Raw genomic sequence first — 20,874 nt, 5'->3', positions numbered from 1 at the left:
AAGAGAGTCGGTTTTCGCCGTTCTGACACGTACGTATCATTTCCGCGGTAACGCATCCCGTGACGAGGGATGTCGATAAGTGGATATTGCGAGGAACAGAGGAGAGTAGGAATCGAGAGAGGGGGAGAGGAGAAAATCTCCCGTGGGAGCACCACGTACGGCGCATCACGTATATATCCCCTCGGATACTATCGTACACTGCGACGAGAGTTTTTCCTCGTCTATCCGCCTTCGATTCGCCCCTTCCGGCGCTCCTTCCTTACAGCGAGGTCGGATTAACGATTGAACCGCGTCTCGCTGATCATTGCCCGGGATTTCTGCTCTCTCTCTCTCTCGCTCTCTCTTTCTCTTTCTCGCGTTGTTTTGTAGCCCGTCAGCCGGCACACCGATCGATGGCCAGAAACATAGTGACGTAATATAAATGGCGTAATAATCCATTGCACGCAATCTGGCGAATCACTTATCGCGAAGTTGAATCCGATGAGAAAGTCATACTTTCAAAAGGAAAAAAAAAAGACATCGTTCTTCGCTACAATTACTGATTATCTTACAAACATGTACTTGCTAATTAATAATTAACTTGTTAATTAATAATTCTCTCTGGAAAGAGAGCGAGAGAGGAAATGTCCTGTAATAGGACGGGAGATGTGGATATTGAGCAAATTTTGTAAGTTGACGATGTCAATTTTGCCCCTTTTTTATCTCCTCTCTTTGACCGGTGCTTTTTTAATCCTCCTTTAACATTCATGTTTGATCAGAGCGCTTCAGCGGGGAATAACCCTGCTAGATTTTGCATGACTTTATATTTTGCTTAACGCGGGATCGATATTACAAGTGGACAGGCTCATCGCGTCGTTAGTGAATTATACGTCCCGCATGAAGCGGTCCTAACGATGACAGCATCGTTAATGGATCCTTATTCGAGTTCTGTTTTAGAACGATATGTCGTGCTGACCCATTCACTCCGCGTCATACATGTACTACGGCGCGCACACGCGCCCGTGTACGTAAATGCTAGGATGGCGGGATAATGGAGTATTCGAGATTTAAATTCTGTCAGGCTATATAACGAGGGGAGCGCTTATTACACTCCGCGCGACGGATCGGAAAAAAGAGTAAAAGAGCGCTATATATTTTGCAGTGCGCAAAAAGGATGAATAAATTTTACTGAACTGCGAGAAATCGCGGTTAATATCGTTGATAAATAACTTAACGGGCTTTATACGAGGTGTGGCAGATTAAGGGATATGCTGCGGTAACGGACACGAGACGTGAACTCGTAAAAATATTGTAATCTCTCTTAAAAAAAAATACATATATGTTTTGTACAACGTAAATCGAGTAAAGTCTTTGGGATCAAAATTGTCGAGAATTTAACGATACGATGTACCGAGGTACTTTTAATAAATCTACACGGCATACATGTATACGCAGGATCTTTGGCGAGAATATACTTTGTCGAGAAATGAACTTATAACGAAATATATAGCTTTGGCATATGTCTCATGGATGTTACACGATCGGTAATACTGATCAGTAATATTGAATCAGTAATATTGGCAAATATGCATCAATATTTGTACAACCTTTGTCAATTTCTGTGTTAGGGAATATTCCTTACAGCAATACTGATGCTCAAGAAATCCAGACCAATATTCATGTTCTACATCAGTTCATCAATATTAACCTGCACGATCATTTGTATCGTGTAATTAGGTAATTATAATATTTGTACAATTTTTTTTAATACACAACTAGCTTTACAATATTGGAGATACTAGTTATTAAAGTATATGTAAGAAACACTTAATAATTTTTACTTTTAAAAGTAATAAAAATTAAATTCAAACGACCCATCATATGTACTAAAAATCATCGTGTGTAAAGGTTAATCACCCACAATAATATTGTCCGTATTTGTTGGCACCGACAGTATTATTGTATCGTGTAAGGTATCCGTATCAAGGTTCTCGTTCAATGACGCTCGCAATAAAACGGTGTGTGTCGTTTTGTTCGTCGGAACGGAAGAGACGACCGAGCTCGAGCTCGTCGCTTCGCGAATGCAGGAGAGGAAGCGAGATTAAGCGAGAGCGAGGCGATCCTCGTCCCGTCGCACAGCGACGTTGCGGAAGCGAGGTACAACTGAGGATGACTCGTTTTGCGCAAAAAGAAAAAAAAAAGAAAAAACGAGAGACGTATCGCTTCGTTCTTGCGGCAGGTCGAAATCAGTGCGCGATAGGCGCGCGCGGCCGGAAAATCGATGTCCGGTATCGGCCGCGCGGCTACGCGCGGCATAAATCTTCCGCGCGTTGTGTTTTTTTCTCTTTTCTCTCTCTCTCTCTCTCTTTTCCGCTGCCCACCCACCGGTTGCGCGTTTCCTATCGGGCGTTTTCCGGTCGCTCTCCTCCCAGCTCGCGCGAGCGCGCGCGGCCTTATCGGCGTTTCCGTAAAAATTCATTGCTCGTACGAGTCTCGATAAGCAAACGCGGGATCGGTCAAGGATATACTTTGCGAGCCGCCAGACTTTTACGCGGCGGTCGAACCGCATCGAGAGAGCCACTCTCTTTCTCTTTCTTGGCGTATCGGGCTTTTGCAAAACGATTTCAGCTTCGATTGTCAATTTGGAGCTTCCAATGTGAATATCGGAAACAGATTTTTGTCGACTCTCCGGGCGATCGCGCTGCCGCATGCAGAATGCAGCCGGTCGTTTAGCGTCTCGTTTTGCCTCCAAAATGCGCATCTTCTAGCTCCTTTAGACATTCAGTGAACGACGTTGCAGTTTCCTTTTAAAATGAGTTTCAGGGTAACAAAAATAAAGGTGAGCTCGACTTTAACGTCGTGATTGTATTATTGCGTACAATAATTTTTCTTCGAAAATGCAGTCATTTCAAAAATTTGAAATATTAAAGCTGCACGTGCTTCATATTTTATGGTTCTTGCATGTCTCGCGTTTTGCTTGTTTAATTTTTGTCTCCTGCCACTTGAATCTAACTTTTCATCATTTTACGTGAGTATTTTATACGACGGAATTAGAGCGGAACGCGATTCGCGGAAGTTTATTAAACTCTTCTGCGCGATCCTCTTCGCAATCAGTGTTTTCTTTCCTTTCACGGCAAATTGCTGATTCCTAGAAGCAAAGTCGCGCGCCGGCTGAAAGTACCTGGCATAGGCGAAGTTACGAGGCCAGTTGCAATGAAGTTAACATAAATACTCGCTGAGCTACGGGGGATCGAGTATATTTGCATAACAAGAACTTTTGGAATTGAGTGTCGGAGAGAATTTTCAAGGGGAGAGCTATGGCGCCGGAGCACCTCCCCCCGATATTGAATAAGCGCGAGGTTGCCTGACGAGTTGCGAAATGTTATTTGATCCTATTGTTATCGCTTGAATTTTTAATATCTTTCTATTTAACTCACATTATCTTTACCTAATTTGCGGTACTACTGTTTACTGTACGTAAACCGCGCACAATTTTCAGCTCCTTCTGAATAATTACATCTGATAATTACACTGAGAGAAAAGCGTTTGATATTTATGATTATATAATTATGGTTAGAAGATCCATTTTTATTGTTATTACTGCAACTTTTCAGTAATAATAATAATAATAATATTTGTAGTTCTATTTAAAAAATATATAGCTGACACCGGAAATGACTATGAATTATAGTTAAATTATGCTTAATTGCAATCATTTTTTTAGTGCATTGTATTTATTGATTAACATATTTAATGAAACCTTGTTTAATGTAATGCGGCAAAATATAGAGAGATTCCGCAGAATTCCAGAATTATATCGTCTTTTTAATTCGAGCCGTCGAACGTACAGATCTTTTCCTCAATGTTATGCTTCGGCCCGTGCATATTATTCTTCGATAGCTCGGGGGACGAGGCTCTGCCCGAGTAGAACGGATCTCACTTGCCGTCTTCGGGTGAATTGATTATCGCACTGCGGTTTCCCGGCGGACGTGCCCGGAGCAAATGTTCCGCGAACAGTCGAGAAGAAGGACAGCCGTACGTTTACACGAAATGTTCAACGAGGCGCGAGGAGCTCGTTTCCAAAATCTATCAGACGTTCGGATTGGAATCTCGCGGTAATTTCGGAGCTTTCCACCGTAATGTGTGTATTTCGTGTGTTGCAGCAGACATTTCTGTCGGACAGATAACGCTTTAATCTCCATGTAATCTTCAGGTATACTGAAATGACGTTGAATCTCTGATTGGTTAAAATTTCAATATAAAAATACGGCGGTGAAATGACCATTTTTATGCAGCTCCTCTCCATTATTATATTTCCGCTTGTTAATGTATGAATATTAATTAATCACTTATTAACGACGATTCTCGGTTTGCTCACGCGATTTTCGCGTACAATACACTTTATTATCGACAGCCTGAACGAGAGGATCGTAACGGGCAACGCCCGACGCGGTGCAGAATGCATCGGAAAATATACAATGCCGATCATTCTGCAGGCAGGTTGTATTTATATGCGAACGCGCATTATATATTGGCCGAAGACAATGGCGCGGATCGAGACACACGCGGATCATTAGCAGTGTCGCACGGGAGTCGCGAATGACGACAATAATAATCAGGGCGCACGTGCGCGGGCGAGTCAGTGCCAATATAATCGGGGAGGCCGGGGCTCACCTCTTGCGCGTTAACGACGTTCGAGATCCGATGATTTCGTGTTTACTTCCGGTCACGTGCGCCGGATCGCGGAATTTGCCTTCTCCCCGGGCACGTGCGCGTGCACGGTCGAGGCGGGCGCGGCGTGCACGCGTGTGTCCACAAGGAAACGCACGCGCGCTTGACCATTATTGCCGGCAGCTACGTGACGGGGCTTATACGACGGCGTGCGGGACGTGAGACTGTACGTACGTACGTGGGTATCGTGTCGTGTGCGCGCCCATGTGCGCGCCTGTGTACACCACGCTCCGCTCCGCAACGGGGGAATATCGCCGTGCAATATTGAGTGAATCTAATGAGGGGTATGCCCCCGTGCCGGTATTAATACTGCTAATCCAATTAGTTGATAATCTGCAGTGCTCAAATGTGACCGGGGCTATTAATAGGAATCGGTTAACATGTCGAAGCGAGGAGTATTAGACCCGCCGGATTACCGCTTAGACGAACCAACCGCGGTCCCGTGGGTATGAGCGAAGGAGAGGAAAGATGAAGGGCAGTCTTACATGACGTGTTCTAATAGAGCTCGCAGGGTTAAATTCGTGTAAGATGACACGAGCGAAGTGAAGTGCAATACGCGGAATGTTGCCTTTACGTCTACGTTTGAAATAAAATTTCGTCATGCCGAATTATTTCTCGTAATATCGAATCGTCTCTATAATTGCGTAACCTTTTATAATTGTATCCCATTGTCATGAAGATCCTCGATTCTACGAGGTATATTTATTGCAATAGCATCATATAATATGAACGTTCATTAGAGCTAATTTATCGTCATGTTGAATCGTTTAGTTGCTAAATTGTTGGTAATGTGGACTATCTGGAATATAGTGTATACGCTAAAATATTTATAATGCGGCTACACCCAATAGTTAGATTGGAAACCGATTGGAATTAAATTCATATTGCCAACACATGCGTAACAATTATACACTGTTTGGATGAGCTGCATTTTGCACGATAGATATATAATATTAACGTTTCATTACAAGTAATTACACAGCAAAAAAAACTGATTTAGGTGGGAGCACGTTCAAAGGAGCACTAAATGTGTTAAATTCAATACAAATTTTTCTACTGTGTACAAATTTTCTACGCACGCATTGCACTTTGTACGACGGGTAACACATTGTTGAATTAATCTGCACGATCTTGGATAGCCAGATAATTCCATTACATGCGAATTGGATTCTTTCTCTCTCTCTCTCTGTACGTCGCTGTCTATCCGGCTGTGTCCGGAATTAATCAAATCTTTTAGTTTACTTTATGCCCAACGAGAATCGTGGAAGCGAGTCCGCCCATCCGATTTTCCCGTCCCTGATGAATATCATGGCGTTGCGATCCCGCGGACAGCAAGATATTAATAATTTCATTTCCCGTCCAATCAACGGAGCCCGTTGCTTTTTCTTCCTCTCTATATCGCGCTATTTGTCATCGGGTCCCGCGACAGAAATTAAGGAAGGGACTTACCGTAGCGAGACTACGCAGGACGCGATAGCAGTGTTCAATCGATCGATCGGTTGGACACGTAATCAACTTCGAGGAAAACAAGAAAATGCGGCCATTCGATACCGAATAAATTGTTTTCTACTTGTCTCCGTGTAGATTGCTTTTGTCCCCCGAACAGAGGGGCGCCGTATTTCCTGATAAGAAGATTAACCGTCCTTTACATCCATTCCAGCCTCCATTAAATCGAATTCGTGGATATACGAAAAATCGAACATACATTTGTTCTCTTTCTGTTTTATTTGAGACCTATATTGTACATTTTACATTGTATATATGTGTGAAAGGCTTGTATATATAATCGAGAAAATGTACGCTATTGTGTGTGAAATTTTACTACATCTATTTATTATAAAATAGCTATTAAGCTATAATTCATAAACTGTGTTATCTTAATAGTTATTTTATTGTTAAAAATTATATGATATAAATTGTCGATATATGTATATATAGGTCTAAATAATGCAATATATTAATATTATATAACATAAATATTCTTTTAAAATTACCAGTGTAATCACGCACAGCATGCAGTTATTGCGTTGGCAGTACAACATATTTCAGGTTGTCTGCATTTTTTTTCCTCCTACAGATTCTTTGACTAGTTCGAAATTGAGTTTTCCCGCATTAAACTTTCGCGGTTTAAACGCAGGCGGTCCAAAAATAGTACGAGACGTTTTTCGAAACTTTTTACACAAACACCAATAGCAACTTTTACGACGTCGAGTTTTAACTTTGACGTTTGCTAATGAACCTAAAAAACGTCGGGAGGGGAAAAACCAACACGCATCGCGCTGGCGAACTCCACTCCGACGTTGCAAGAAATCGGAGCAAACGGCAAAGGGCGCGGCGCGCAAGAAAAAAAACAAAAAGGAGACGGCAAGACGAGTCGAGGGCGGGAGGAGGGCGAAAGAAGGGGAGGGAGGGGAAAAAGTACCTGCATAGCTCACCCTGTGCGCACACCGCCGCGCGGTCCTTCTTGCTCGCTTTATTTCCCTTCGCAGCGACGGAGAGGAGGGTGTCGTGGCTTAGGCGGGAAAACGAAACGCGTTTTCTCACGAAAGCGTTTCGAATTTTCCCCATCGACGAAAACACGATCAAAGCTGTCCCCGGCAAAGAGGCCCCTCGAGACCGCCGCCCTTACCATTCGATCCTCCCTTTCCGCTCGCGCGATTCACGATTCCCTTTCCGCCCTTCTTTCTCTCTCACCCCCCGAGCTCGCCTCTACTCTCGTCGCTTTCGACGATAATGAATTTTCGAATATTCGTTCTCTCTTTCCTTCCTTCTCGTTTACGATCATTCGAAAGATACACACATATATACGCGACGTAACAAACCGAGAATACCGTCGCGTCGTCGTTCACCGAGACGGAGTGATGTCGATCAAATCGAAGTGTCCGGCTCGTCGGGGAATGTATTCTTTTCGAAAAGGATTATATTTCATTGGATGTACACATCTGTCACTCTTCCCTACTAATACGGACTGTACACGGGGAACGTTTCGTGGCGCTAAAAAAAATTCCTAGGCGTCGGACGCCCTACTAAAAGCGACGGAAGTCATGCAACAGAAATTGGAACAATGACTGGAAACTATCAATCGATAAACCATGCTCGTTGCCTTCACTACTATGTGGGCCGTAAAACTGGGTCAACCGTTTTATCCTCTTGCTTGCTGTATCGAGTTACTATCGTGTTTATCGATGATTTCCCAACGGCGATCGGGGTGGACTTTTAAATAACGGAAAATATCGCGTGCTTTCTGTACCTTGGATCCTATATCCTATCCTATATTTCCTCTCTTCACCGTATACACGTTACTTTATAATACTTTGTAATATCCTCCTTGTGTACGTTATATTGACGTATTTTATTTTCAACAAGTAATTCCTCGAAATACATCTGTCTTAATCGTTTACAATTTGAAATTGTTAATTTCTCTTGTATTTATACAGGGCAGGAAAAAATATTTCACTTTTAGAGAAATATTTTTCTCGTTTATTATGTATTTCTAAAAAAAGATCTTTTAAAAAAAGAAAAAAAAACATGTAGGTACTTGACGTCGCGACGCTACTAAATATTCTGTGCATACGATATTTTCACGCAATGAGATAAATTATGCGTGCGCGACTTTTACGCGCACATCTTTCCTTTCCTCGTAAAGGAGCTGCACGAGAGACGTAGGAAAATTTTTACAAATGCACGAAACTTCGCGGTGGTGGCGACGACGCGGTTGAAGACCATCGTGCCGCGCCGTGGTTCGAGGCGCGACGATCTGAAATGGTCTCACGTATACATTGCGGCTCATACGAGTCGACCTCGCCGTTGTTTATCGGGCGATCTCCCAGCGGCATTTTGATCCTGATGCCCACAGGACTCCCGGTGGAACGCGCGGAATACCGGGTCGCTCGCCGTTTACCGAAATACACGTAGCGCACGTGTAAAGGTACACGCGTGTATAACGCGGCGAACGTATATACAGGTCCCGCGGGTCCGGCCGGCTGATGTACACGGCGTGCGCGCACGTGTGGGTCACGTCCCGAAGACGAACCTCGTGTTACATATGAAGTCGGCGGTAATCGAACACGCGAGTGCCAGGGACAATTTTCTCGTCGGCGAGTCTTAGAGGGACGGTTTCCTTCCTCGCACAGACGATTTATGACTGTGCCTGAAGTCTGGAATTCTCTTGCGTGCGACCTAAGACCGGTTGCATCAACGTCGCTTGCTAGGGTCTCAGCTAAGTAAATTTTCGCTCTCTCTATCTCATGTTAGTTCGAGATCTTAAAAAGACGGGTTGAAAGCTGGGTTTATTTAATTCAAGTCTTATATTCCCTAGTAAGTTTTATAGTTATAATTTTACATTTTTAGACCCAGTTTTTCATTTTCCGATACATTTGTGGTTTAGACTCAACCTAAACCTTGCCCGATGATAATATAAAAATTGTGTTTTCTATCTAATGGTTAATTATTAAATTAATGATCTTGTAGTGGCAAAATTTTAAAAATTACAACTAAAAAACTTACAAAGTCATCAGTTTAATGATTGGTACCATAGTTAGCAAAGCATAATTTTTATCAGTTTAATGATTGATACCATAAATAGCAAAGCATAATTTTTATATTATCATCAGGTTAAATCTAAAGTTAATAAGAAAATGAAAAAGTCAAGTCTTATTGATATAAATTGAATCGATATGATAATTTCGTTCGTCGCGCGTTTTTCCGGCGGACGCCGGAAGTGCCTTGCAATCGATCGAGTACTTTGCGTTATTTCGCACGTCATCTACGAAGAAAATGCGAGCGACCGTGGAGCGGTTCTTTGAGATGAGTGGCTGTCTCCACTCACGGAGGAAAAATGACGAGAAAATGTGAGAGACGAAAGAGATATATATACGAGTATATATATATATATATTCGTTCGTTGGGATTTTACGAGGCTCGTAAATGTAACGAAAAGCGACGGGCGGGCATTTTTCCGCTGGTGATCCCGTGGGTATCGTGCACCGCGGATCGATCGCCTAATTCTGTTGAACGCCTGAATTCGATCTGGCTCGGTTTCGGCGCGAATCGTGTCGGCCTGCCAAGCTCCCGCAGGTTCCTCTGGGATCCTTCTCAGGATAAGGGCACGTGCACGCGCGCGCGCGCGCGCACGGAGTTACGACCTGCCGCCAAAAATCGTGCCCGATACGGGGGAATCCAATGCTCTTGCAAAGGGGAGGAAAGAGAAATGGCAATAGGAATAGCGGGGGATTTAGAATCGATTGTCTTGTTGGTGTTTATCATCCTCTGGGATTTTGTGGAAAAGCAGGAGATCTCGTTTTATCAATTCTTGAAACTAATCTTCGAATTTATCTTAAAAAACGTGGGATATCTCGAATAAAGTCGCATTCCGCCCTCTCCCTCCTCGACGCGACCGAAATTTAAGAAAGGTCTCGAGAATTTAAATTGTTTCATTTCTCGAGCATATAACTGAAAATCCACCAAAGAGGAGAGGTCTTTATTGCGAGGTTGATGTACATTAAGATCTGCCGCCGACGTTCTATCGTGGATTTTTAGACATACATCTCAGAATGAGATAATTTAAATTCGAAGTACAGCGGATTCCACGTGAATTTTAATGACGTTCTAAGAGGATCTGATAACTTTCAAGCGTGAGTGACGGCGTTCCTTTTACGACGAGTCTCCTTTCAGAGTCTCTTCCCAAAGTGCGTGAGTCTTCCGGCAAGGACGAGAGAGAAAGGACATTGGGTGGCGGACAGCATTACTATTTCTCATTCTTCGTAAAGAGGGGTATGTAAGCTGTGTGTGAGGGCGGGGGGATTCCCTTTCAATAGTTGAAGAAATCGTCCGAGAAGAACGACATAGCCTGGGACAATCTAATCCCGCGGCAGTGCGCGTCGGACTCTTAAATCCGTTCAATCTTTGCCACGTTTCTCCTGAATGATTCGCGTTGTAGTTTCTTGCGTTCGGGTGTGTACGAAGCACGCAGGATTTTGAGAATTCGCGACGAAAGTTGCGAAGGGACTTTACGGCCTCTTCGGAATCACGTTCGAATACAGCTCTCTTCTCTTTTCGCATAAAGACACCCATTTTATTACGGATCCCAGCGCGTTACGCAGAGAATACAAATTGTTGCTCAAAGAAGGGTTCTTCCCTACCTCGTGTGAAGGACAAGAAAAAATGTATATATCGATTTTACGATTGTATAAAATCTTACATGAGGTATTGATCAAGACTTTAATATTAATAATTGATTGCTCTTTAAATTTATATATACCCAAGAAATTTATATTACATAGTTGGAAAATTTGTGTTAAATTTAACGCATTTTATGCCGCAAATGCTCTACTCGAATTTTTATGTTAATTTAACACAAGACGAATAATATGTTACTAGAAGAAACAATTTTATGTAGAAAAGATTAATACAAAAATGAATTTCATTACATCCTTCAGTAAAATTAATATGTATATTATATATAATATGGATATTAATCTTACTGAAGAAGAATTAAATTTAAATATTAATATAAAAAATAAAATATTTTGCAGCCTTTAGTAAGATTAATATGTTTATTATATATAATATACAACATATACATTTTACTGCAATATGATTCATTTTTTGTATTAATATTTAAATTAAATTCTTCTTCGCATGCTACATGCTTGCTAACGTATAGGCAATCTCTTCTACATATATCCACCAATCTACAGTTCTTAACGCCGATTCCGAACGACCTATTAGAAGAGAACTTTTCCGGGCAATGTAACACTGCCAGTGTTACTTTTGGTAGCCTTTGCCTTCCGAGAGGTGGCGATTGCTTCCATAATCGATTAAAATCGATTTAGAGTTACATTGTTCTAGGTTGAACCTGGGTCTTTGGCACAGAAAGGCGACCCACAGTTTCTCGCGCCACGATCGCCACGTAAATAATGTAATACGTATTTTGTTCAATTATTTTAGAGAATTTACGTTTTAAAACTATTTATTATATTATTTTTTGTTTTTTTAAATTTATTCTCATAAATTGTGTTAATTAACACTAAAAATGTTAAATAATTATGTTAAAAATCAACACAAAAATTTTAACGAGAATCGGTTTTAACACAAATACAAAATGTTTTCTACTCTGTAGCAATTATCGTAAGAGAATGATTGTGTTGTATGTGTAAGATAATAATTTCTGAAAGAGAAGAATTATATTGTTCACAGCAATTTTACACATCGTTACACGCGATAATAAGAACATGATAAGCTATACATCATTCTACGAGTCCGTCGGCGCATCCGAATCGAAGGAATTATTTCCAATCGCGTTGGAAACTTTCGTGACTTTGGCGCGATTCGCTTGAAAAATGGCTGAAACTTGTTCGCGTGGGAGAGCGTAATAATAAGGAAAGATTATTACCATTGCGCTAGTCGTTGAAAAAGCGTCGTATCATTCAAATATGGGCTCGCATTAAATTCCCATCTCGCCGATGCCAGGCCGTCCCGTATATATCACCCCTCTCCCCCTCCCCCGCATCGGAGAGGAAAAAAAAACACGTGCGACCGACGTCGGATTCGAGCCATTACGCGTAAAAAGCGGCGTCTGGGTGCTTTTCAGCGTGGCCATATGTCACTATATCGACCGCGATTGCAGTTTCGGCTCGTATGTTAATAAAAAGGCACGCGACCAGCCCAGCCATTGTGTGTCGGTCGGTCGGCTTTACTGTTACAATGCACCGATAACTTACGATCGATCCGTCGCACTGCCGGAGAGAGCGGCGAAAAAATCTTGTTTCCACTTTTTCCCTCCCGCCCGGGAAACGAACGATAAAGTCCGTCCGCATCGATGCCTTCCCTATCCTGTGTACGAATCGTAAATTCGAATTATTTGCGAACTTATATCAAGCGGTGCACGAGGGCGAAGTAAAATTGCCGTAACAGCTACACACGTAACCGGGCAGGACGAGCGTTTACGCTCGTGACGTACAATCGATACACGTGAAATATGAAAAAAATCTCAATTCCGTATATATCTTTTTTTTTGTATAGAGCGGGCGATAAAGCCGCACATCGATGCTTTTCTCATCTCCTCTCGAAACTCGTAAACTCGAATTATTCGCCAAGTAATACCGTGCGCGACTGCGAAATAAAACCGAAGGAATTGAGTAGACAAGAGGAAACTTATCAAAATCACCAGCTTCGTACATATATTTTTCTGAAGAAAATTTACATTACGAATTCTACGGAAGAAAAAGATACAAAAAATGCAATAAAGAATTTTTCGGGGAATTGTCTTTTACTGCCGGAAAAATAAAATGTAATAAATTCGTAAACACCCGTGTCGCATGTATACTCTCGTATGTCTGTCGTCAGTAATTACAACGAACAAAATAATCTAGCGGTATAATAAAATATAGCAAGTATTATTCGTAAAATGGCAGATAACTCGGTATTGATCAATAAATACAAATGTTATTAATTATTGTTAACTCATATCTAATAATGTTTGTCTAATACAATTTTTTTTAAATACATATCACTACTTTGACGCTAATTGTGAGGCAAATCGAAATATCTAAACATTTAAACTTTTAATCAAATTATCCATGCTGTAATTCTTAATCCATTCATGTAATTATTCAAATGAAGTAAGATTTTAGATACATCAAAAGACGGAATATCTTGAAAGCTGAAAACCTTACAGAAATCCAATTTACTACTGGGGCCAATTTAATACTTGGAAATTACTTATTTAAAAGCACCGTTGTCCGGGGCTTTTAATACTCAAAATAAGTAATTAATTACTTATCTTTCAATATTAAATTTCTGCGAGGAAAGGAAAAGGTTCAGCACTGAATAAGGAAATATAGAGTTTTAGATGCGTGATTTCAGGATAATTTAATCAGTTTTAATTCGCCATGTTCACAATCTCGGAACTCGAGTCCCTCGAGGGTTAATCGACCTGCATACAAAACGCGAGCGATGCTGCGAGCAATTTGCCGTTTTTCTCGAGGCGCGCAGTCCGTTCTAATTTACAGAAACGCCCGCGACAATCAAAGTGCCGGGAGTGCTCCGGGCAAAGGAGAGAAATGTACTTTGCCCGCCGCTTTGTTGACGGTTCAACGGAGATTTGCTTTGGATCCGGGGGACGGCGATCAATTTGGTGCGAAATTACGCTTTTCTAAGGAACACATTTTGCACATTGCACGACAATCTTTTACATTTCGCCGAGCCCGTTCAGCAAACCGTCCGTCGGTCCGTCTTTTTTTTTCCTTTCCTTTTCTTCCGCCGATTGTTCCGCGAATATTACTACGCTTCGCGCGTTGTTCTCGCGCGTAACGTTTGCTTCTCGGTATTAATATTTTTCAGTTGCGCGAACATAATGAAGCAGGAAATTGCGTACATTGACTATTCCCTCGCGATATATACGTGGCGATAAAGTGAAAAAGTTTAGCTTTTAAAATTCCGCTGGAAATTTTGATGTAAGAAAGAGAATATGATGAAAATCTCTTGTTTATTTAAAATTTCACATTTGACTTTAGCGTCAAAGAGTTTTCTCTATTTGTAGCGCGCGCTTTCGTATCGAAACATTTAATCTTGAGGATAAAAAAAAATGCGAAAGGCCGCGGCGAGGACCAATTGAATTTTCGCTAAGGTAAAATTGACTCTAAATTGATCAAAGGATACTGCACGTTTTGGCTCGCTAATCTCGTTATCTCGCGCATACTTTAATGAGTGAATACTATACAGGCCACTCGCAATATTCGTTTAGCATATTATCTCGTAGCTCGCTCGTGGAGAATTTAAATTAAGAATTAAATTTAATCATAATGCGCGAACATAAAGTTATCATGGCATTATGAAAAATTTGTTAGAACTCTGTTGTAATCATTAAACGCGGCACGTATATGCTACGTTCTAAATGAATTTAAATTCATCTCGCATCAATTTCAATCTGTCTCATGAAGAAATCGTCAACAGCGAAGTTCGAATTCGGAAAAAAAAGTAATTTATACAATTTTAAAAAGCTAGCAGCTAAAAAAATATAATTTATAGAAGTGTATTTTTTTAACGGCTGGTTTTCTAATTTTACTGGAAGATCAGCACGCTAGTTGCTATTAAAAAAGAATTAAATCAAGCTTAATGTAAAAGAAGACAAATTTAATTCGTAAAGAGTAAAGGCAAATTTGAATTTATCAAAATTGATTTAAAAAAAATGAATCTAAATTGCATCGTTTTCAATCTCCGGTTCGCAGCAACGCGAATTTCGCGAATAAACGATAGTGTGGAACTTCCTATGTAGATTTTCCGGGATCGTCATTTAATAAGAAACGAGACGAGACAAAATCCTCGGAGATGGTTTCGCGTCCGTCGCGCGAAACGACGACGAATACGCTAATCACGCGCGAGGCGTAGGCGCTTCGAGGCCTCAACTTCTCGTTGTCACTGGCACACCGGGGTGACAGTAAACGAGATTTTCTCTCGAACAACGCTCTCTCGTTGCCGCGCCAGTGTCTCCGGTGCGCGCGGACACTATCGCTTTACGCGAAATCAGATTTCGCCGCGAAAGCAGCTTACCGACGAGATCGGAGTGTATACGCGTGTACCTATCCAATCAATTCCGTCGTGTGTACGTTGGTAGGGTTGCTCCCGGTTATTCTCTCCCGCTAAGGACATATCCGTCGGCGAAACTGAAGCCGATTTTTCCCTTCGTTGAAAAACGTGACGCGAAGTTTAACTATGATATTAGGGAGCTACTTAACATGTAAAGCTTAAGTCTTCCGGCGAAATGTGCCCCGAATATGTACATGCATAATTGAACGAACTCTTTTTAATTTAATTTGGAGTTTGACCAGCCAGATATAATCAACGTTAGAGGGTAAATTTTTTTTCCGTATGTGGAATTTAATAAAATAGAATTTTCATAGAACAATTATTTTCAAATTTTCTTTTTATTCCAAGATCTCTATGTTCCTGAGTTTTTTTTATTTAGTTACAAAATTATTCTTCTAGCTTTTCAACGTTTAAGTGAAAATGTCGTCTCTCTAAATTCGTTTCGGCAAAAAAGTCAATCTTGTTCAGCTAAGTTTTCCATGTATATACATACATATCACTGTATATTGTTGCGCTTCTCTTTTGACTTTCCTTTTAGAGCCTTCATATGAATATATTAATTTATATGAATATATTAACTTCGTCTTCAACAAAAAGAGCGGGAGCAACAGCTCCGTTCACTTTCGGCTCTTTCCCCGCGCGAAGATAAACTAGTACGGCTCTTCTATATATATCCATATAAACTTCCGATCTAAAGAAACACACGAAACACATTTCCCGTGGCCGGGCGAGAGTGCAATGCACCGGCGGACGCGAGGCCTCGGGGAAAGTTGACTGGCGCCGGGGATGCGGAAAGGTACTTTACCGGTTCGCCGTTGATGGTCCAACGTAGATTGGCCTTAGGCACGGACGGCCAGGCAGAGCAGTTGGCAGTCACGTTCTCGCCGACGGCGTAGTGCACGGACAGGCCTGTGATTTCCGGTCCCCTCTTCGGCAGCGCTGCGAAACGTAAATTTTCCGTGTGAGAACGTGGCGAAAGTTTTCCCATAAACCAGTTACTTTCCTCCGGTTAGACTCTATAAACTTTCGACTATTACCCGGAGTTCTCCGCGTCTATATACGTTCGTTTGTTCTATTCTCGTCGTGGAGGTAGATAGGACAGGAGAAGGAAAGGAGTCAGAGGGAACTCTCTCTCACTTCGCGACACGCTAGAGCTCTATTACAACAGTAGCGCAAACGACCGCCATTTTGACTTAATTAGCAATTGTGTTAATCATTAAATGATAGACCATACGGAAAGAACGATTTTGTTAAAATAGCTAGAAACACAAATAGAGAATAATTTTATTAGACTATTAAAAATAATTATAAAGGATGCTCAAGCTGGTTGCTGGAAACTTTCGCTGAATGTCAAAACTTTTTGCACATCGCTCAATCTGCTTGAGCATCTCTACATAATTATTTTGACACACAGTCCAACAAAATTATATATTTTCAGATCTGTATTTAATTAAATTTATAAATACTTTAGCAAAATTGTTCTTTTCGTACAATTAAGTAAAAAATATATCGATCGAAAGGAAAGGACCAATGGGAAAAGTCGTCGGCATTCGCTTATAAAAGGATTGAGCTACTCTTGTTATGTAATATCTCTAGCGAGACGTGAATTTAGCGCAGCGCAAGAATTTTTCGAGCGTCAACGTTTTTCAGCGTGACGCATACGTCGTGCCGCGCGGCACGTACAAGACACCCGTAAGCGAAAAATACGGAGCGAGAGTGTGCTCTCGTTGATAATTTATAAATGGTTGGAACAGCCCTCGCAAATAATGAATTTAGCCTTTGAGCGATGGGGCTTGCGAGTTGCTAACGGATAAGATGGATGAGAGAGAGAGGGAGAGCCTTCTCTTATTAAGCAAAACAGAATTCCGACAAAATAAATCAAATTCAATTAGGTAATTCAACGCGTCTGTATACACACGTCGATGATGAATAGTGAATGACAGAACGTTGAATTTTACTTCGACACTGACAATGAGCCCGATTATACATACGGACGATTTCGAGAGGCTTTCCACTCATATTTTCCTCGGCTTTTTTTTTTCCTCGATCGATTCGAATTCCCGTTTACTTTGTCGAAACGACCGTTTCGGCGAACACGTGAACCCGGGATAAGTTTCGCGCGTTTTCGAACGACTGCGCGCCTCGCTCAGGACGAAGGGAATTAATTTTCAATTGGATCGGGACACACACGTGACTTTTTCCCCGATTGTATAATTAAACGCCGAGGAGGCCGCGTCGAGGTCCGGCGTCGAATATCGATTCGCGCCAAATGTGACAAGCGAATCCGCATTGACGATGAACGACCGTGTAATTTTGGGAAAAGATTATAGAAGTGGAAAAATAGTGCGGGGGTAATAATTGATACGGCTCGTCGTTCCGCCATTCGCTTACATGACAAATGAAATTAGAAACGCAATGGCAGAGCCGATTGAAATGGTTTGCGCGCTTGTGACCGCCGAAGCGAAAAATTACTAAATTTTACTCGCGTTTGACATGGAATACCGCGCGTGTTTACAGCGGGACAATAGCCAAGAGCCATAATTCTCCGGGCAATTAATCACTCGGTGGACTAATAATTAAATCCAACGTGGTAACTGTTATGCTTTCGGGATACTATCGCGTAATTTATACACGTGTTTGATAGTTTATCAGCTGAATAACAGTAAATTGAATGTGAATTTATAGTGCCTAAAGCAATATTTTTAACAGGAAAATTATCCATTCTGTTGTGTAAAACCTTGAATAATTAGAGAACGATTTATGCGTCTCTTATACGGAAAATCCTAAGATCTCTTTACCAAATCGAATTCTCTATACAACACAAAATTCCTTACTTTTAAAAATTCTCACGTTCCCAAACGGCGATTCGATCCCGCGAGATAATCGCAAATCGCCTGCGATTTTTCGTAATGGACCGTCGCACACGCGTCGATCCACAATCAATTATCGGATTTATCGTGGACCGTTGTCGGCCGGGTGCGTGCTGGCGCGCTCGATGCCTCTAATAGCGTTAATTGGCACGCCGGATTATGAGAGACATTCGCGTTCGGGCGGGCGCGACCGAATGCTCAATTAAACATCCGCCCTTGTTGTCCGAGTGCACGCGTTGCACCAGCACGTCGCGCTGCAGCTCCGCCTCGGATTCGGTCCATTAATGCCTTCCGCCTCTCCCTCCTCTTCCCCCCCTCCCTCACCCTGCGCCGAAATATCTGGGGCGCAATTAAAACCCAGAATTTCGAGGCGCGTCACGCGCCGGGAATCCCTCTGACTGGCACCGCTGTCGATTTCGCGCGCCGGGCGAAACGCGAACGGAGCTGAGAGGGCTGGAAAGGGCGTGAAAGGGCGGTCAGAGTCGAGAGCATCTCGCGGACACTGGTTGAGGGAAATTTTCGAGAGAGATCGCGGAAAAGCGTGTTACAGAAAATCGAGACGGCGTCGGACCGCGAGCATATGCCGCCGGAAGTTCCGCCATCATAATTTCGACGCGCATTAAGCGCGTAATAGAGCCAATTATTTTGCCGGTTTCTTCCGTAGAATTTCACTCATGACGATGCTCGGCGAGAGCCGACTCGAGTCCTGTTAGGAGAAACGTAGATTTGAAAGAAACGGCGATTCATTCAAATAGCGATTGCGTCTCGCTTGCATTTTGAAAGAACCATTATAAAGGCGTATTCAGTCGTACGAGAAAAATTTGACAAATAACTTGAAACAACTAAAAATACAGTAATTTAGTTGCTTTAAAAAGATCTAATATTTTTTTTTGGAAGCATATACGATGTGCGGATGTATGCTTCAACAAGAATTTTTAATTTCAGAAGTGAATCGATGGCGAATTATAATATAAACGTTTTAAAAATAAAGATGTAAATAGCAATAAAATGGAACTAATTAATTACAAATTTATTTATTTAATAAAGATCGGCTTGTAGTACACGACTGGTGAAAAATTGCTTTTAACTTAATGAAAATCCGAAACCTATTTTGTCACGTGTGCTTAATGCGGTAATACGTTTGATAAATTTTTTTTTCGTTTTAGTTCAGTGTGTCCCCAAAGTCTGTCGATTTCATGTTTGCGGCGAGTTGAACGTTTTTTGAAGTTTCGAACGTCGCGAGAGTTAGCCGCGTCATCGATTTTCACGGTGAATCGGAAATAACGCGCGTATAACCGAGATCAGGAAGAGAGGGAAAAGAAATTTGTCAGGATTGCGGAAAGTTGGATAACCTGACGCTCTGCCAGGACTCCGCGCATTCGCTATCCATGCTAGCGCATTCGGCCGCGCGGAAAGTATTCCGCTGCAATAACTCCGCCGACAGTGATTTAAGCGCGTAATTACAGAGGGTTATTGCAGCCGCGGCACGGCTTTATACTTTCTTCTTTATTTTTTCTGCAGAGTTTAATATGCATAACGGCGAAATCTCATATATAATATTTATACACACAAACACATATGTGTATGTGTCACACTAAAAGTTACTCTCAGTCTTACTCTTCCCAGTCACTACAATCGGTCGCAGATGAATACTTAATTAACATAATGAAGCAATAAAAATATAATGATCAATATAATTTTGAATGAATAAATAAAACGAATAAATGAAAAGTTGAAGAATTTGTGCTGCAAGTGAGCTAATCTACATTTGACGAAAACGCGGAGAAAATGTGAAGTTAAGGTAATCTGAAGTTGAAGTAATGAAAAAATATATCCATTTCTACCAATATCATATACTTAATAAGCTGTGAGTTAGTTGCAGAAAGCCCTTCGATTGTGTATAATAAATAAATAATACAAAAAGAGAAACTAAAGAGACTCCACTTTTTTGTTAAAAACAAATTAGTTAAAAATCGCACGATTCGTTTTAGTATATCCTCATATAATTCTGTTTTACATTATGAAAAAAAATTATGAATTATAACGTTAAGTGATACAACGAAGGGTGTAATGGCGATAAATAGCGAGACGTCGAGAGACGCAGGAATTTTTGGACGGATCGCGATAGGACGAAAAATTTGATTTTCCGCCAAAAATTCACTTTCTACGTCATATGCTCACCCCCGCGGTAATCCCGGGGCATTACATCGTTCCGAACATTTTCTGGTGTAATAATTTCTACGAGAGTTAGGTTCCTAATTGAGAGGGTTGTCAGGAGAAGATAGCCTGCTTTCATATTCCGCGGTAACTTCACGTACAAAATGAAATTGCTTTTTGAAGGCACTGCAATTTATACGGATTGCGAGCTTCGCGGCGTCTCTATAAGGCATGAAATGAATATTAAACTGCGGGCGATTTAATCCAATTAATTCGCCGGCGTAGACCGCTGTCCGCATAAATCCGTGTGATCGTGGACGAAAATATTGGGAGGAACTATCGACGAAGATAATTTATTCGGCGTTGATTTGCACATAAATTTGAAAGTAAAAACGATATAACGCGAGACGTTGCAATTGTGCCGAGGTTTTAAGATTGAATATTATTTCTTCGCTATAGCCGTTTAGGACACCGAAGAATGTTACCGCAGTATTTTCGCGCAAAGGATAAAAATACATTGGAAAAAAGATACCTTGAGATGTAAATTCAC

General features: G+C 41.5%; 1 protein-coding gene across 1 annotated transcript in view; it reads right to left on the bottom strand.

Annotated features, from left to right (window-relative positions):
• The window catches only part of LOC105455189, a 96,087-nt gene that overhangs the window by 20,641 nt on the left and 54,572 nt on the right, over nt 1–20,874 (bottom strand). Inside the window, exon 4 of the mRNA XM_011698309.1 lies at nt 16,103–16,236. Within this exon, the coding sequence (XP_011696611.1) occupies nt 16,103–16,236 (134 nt within the window). The remainder of the gene's footprint in view (nt 1–16,102; nt 16,237–20,874) is intronic.

The sequence above is a fragment of the Wasmannia auropunctata genome, unplaced genomic scaffold (genome assembly GCF_000956235.1).
Source record: "Wasmannia auropunctata unplaced genomic scaffold, wasmannia.A_1.0 LD335921.1, whole genome shotgun sequence".
Classification (NCBI taxonomy): domain Eukaryota; kingdom Metazoa; phylum Arthropoda; class Insecta; order Hymenoptera; family Formicidae; genus Wasmannia; species Wasmannia auropunctata.
Note: the sequence above shows the minus strand (reverse complement) of the source record. Positions and strands in the feature narration are given on the sequence as shown.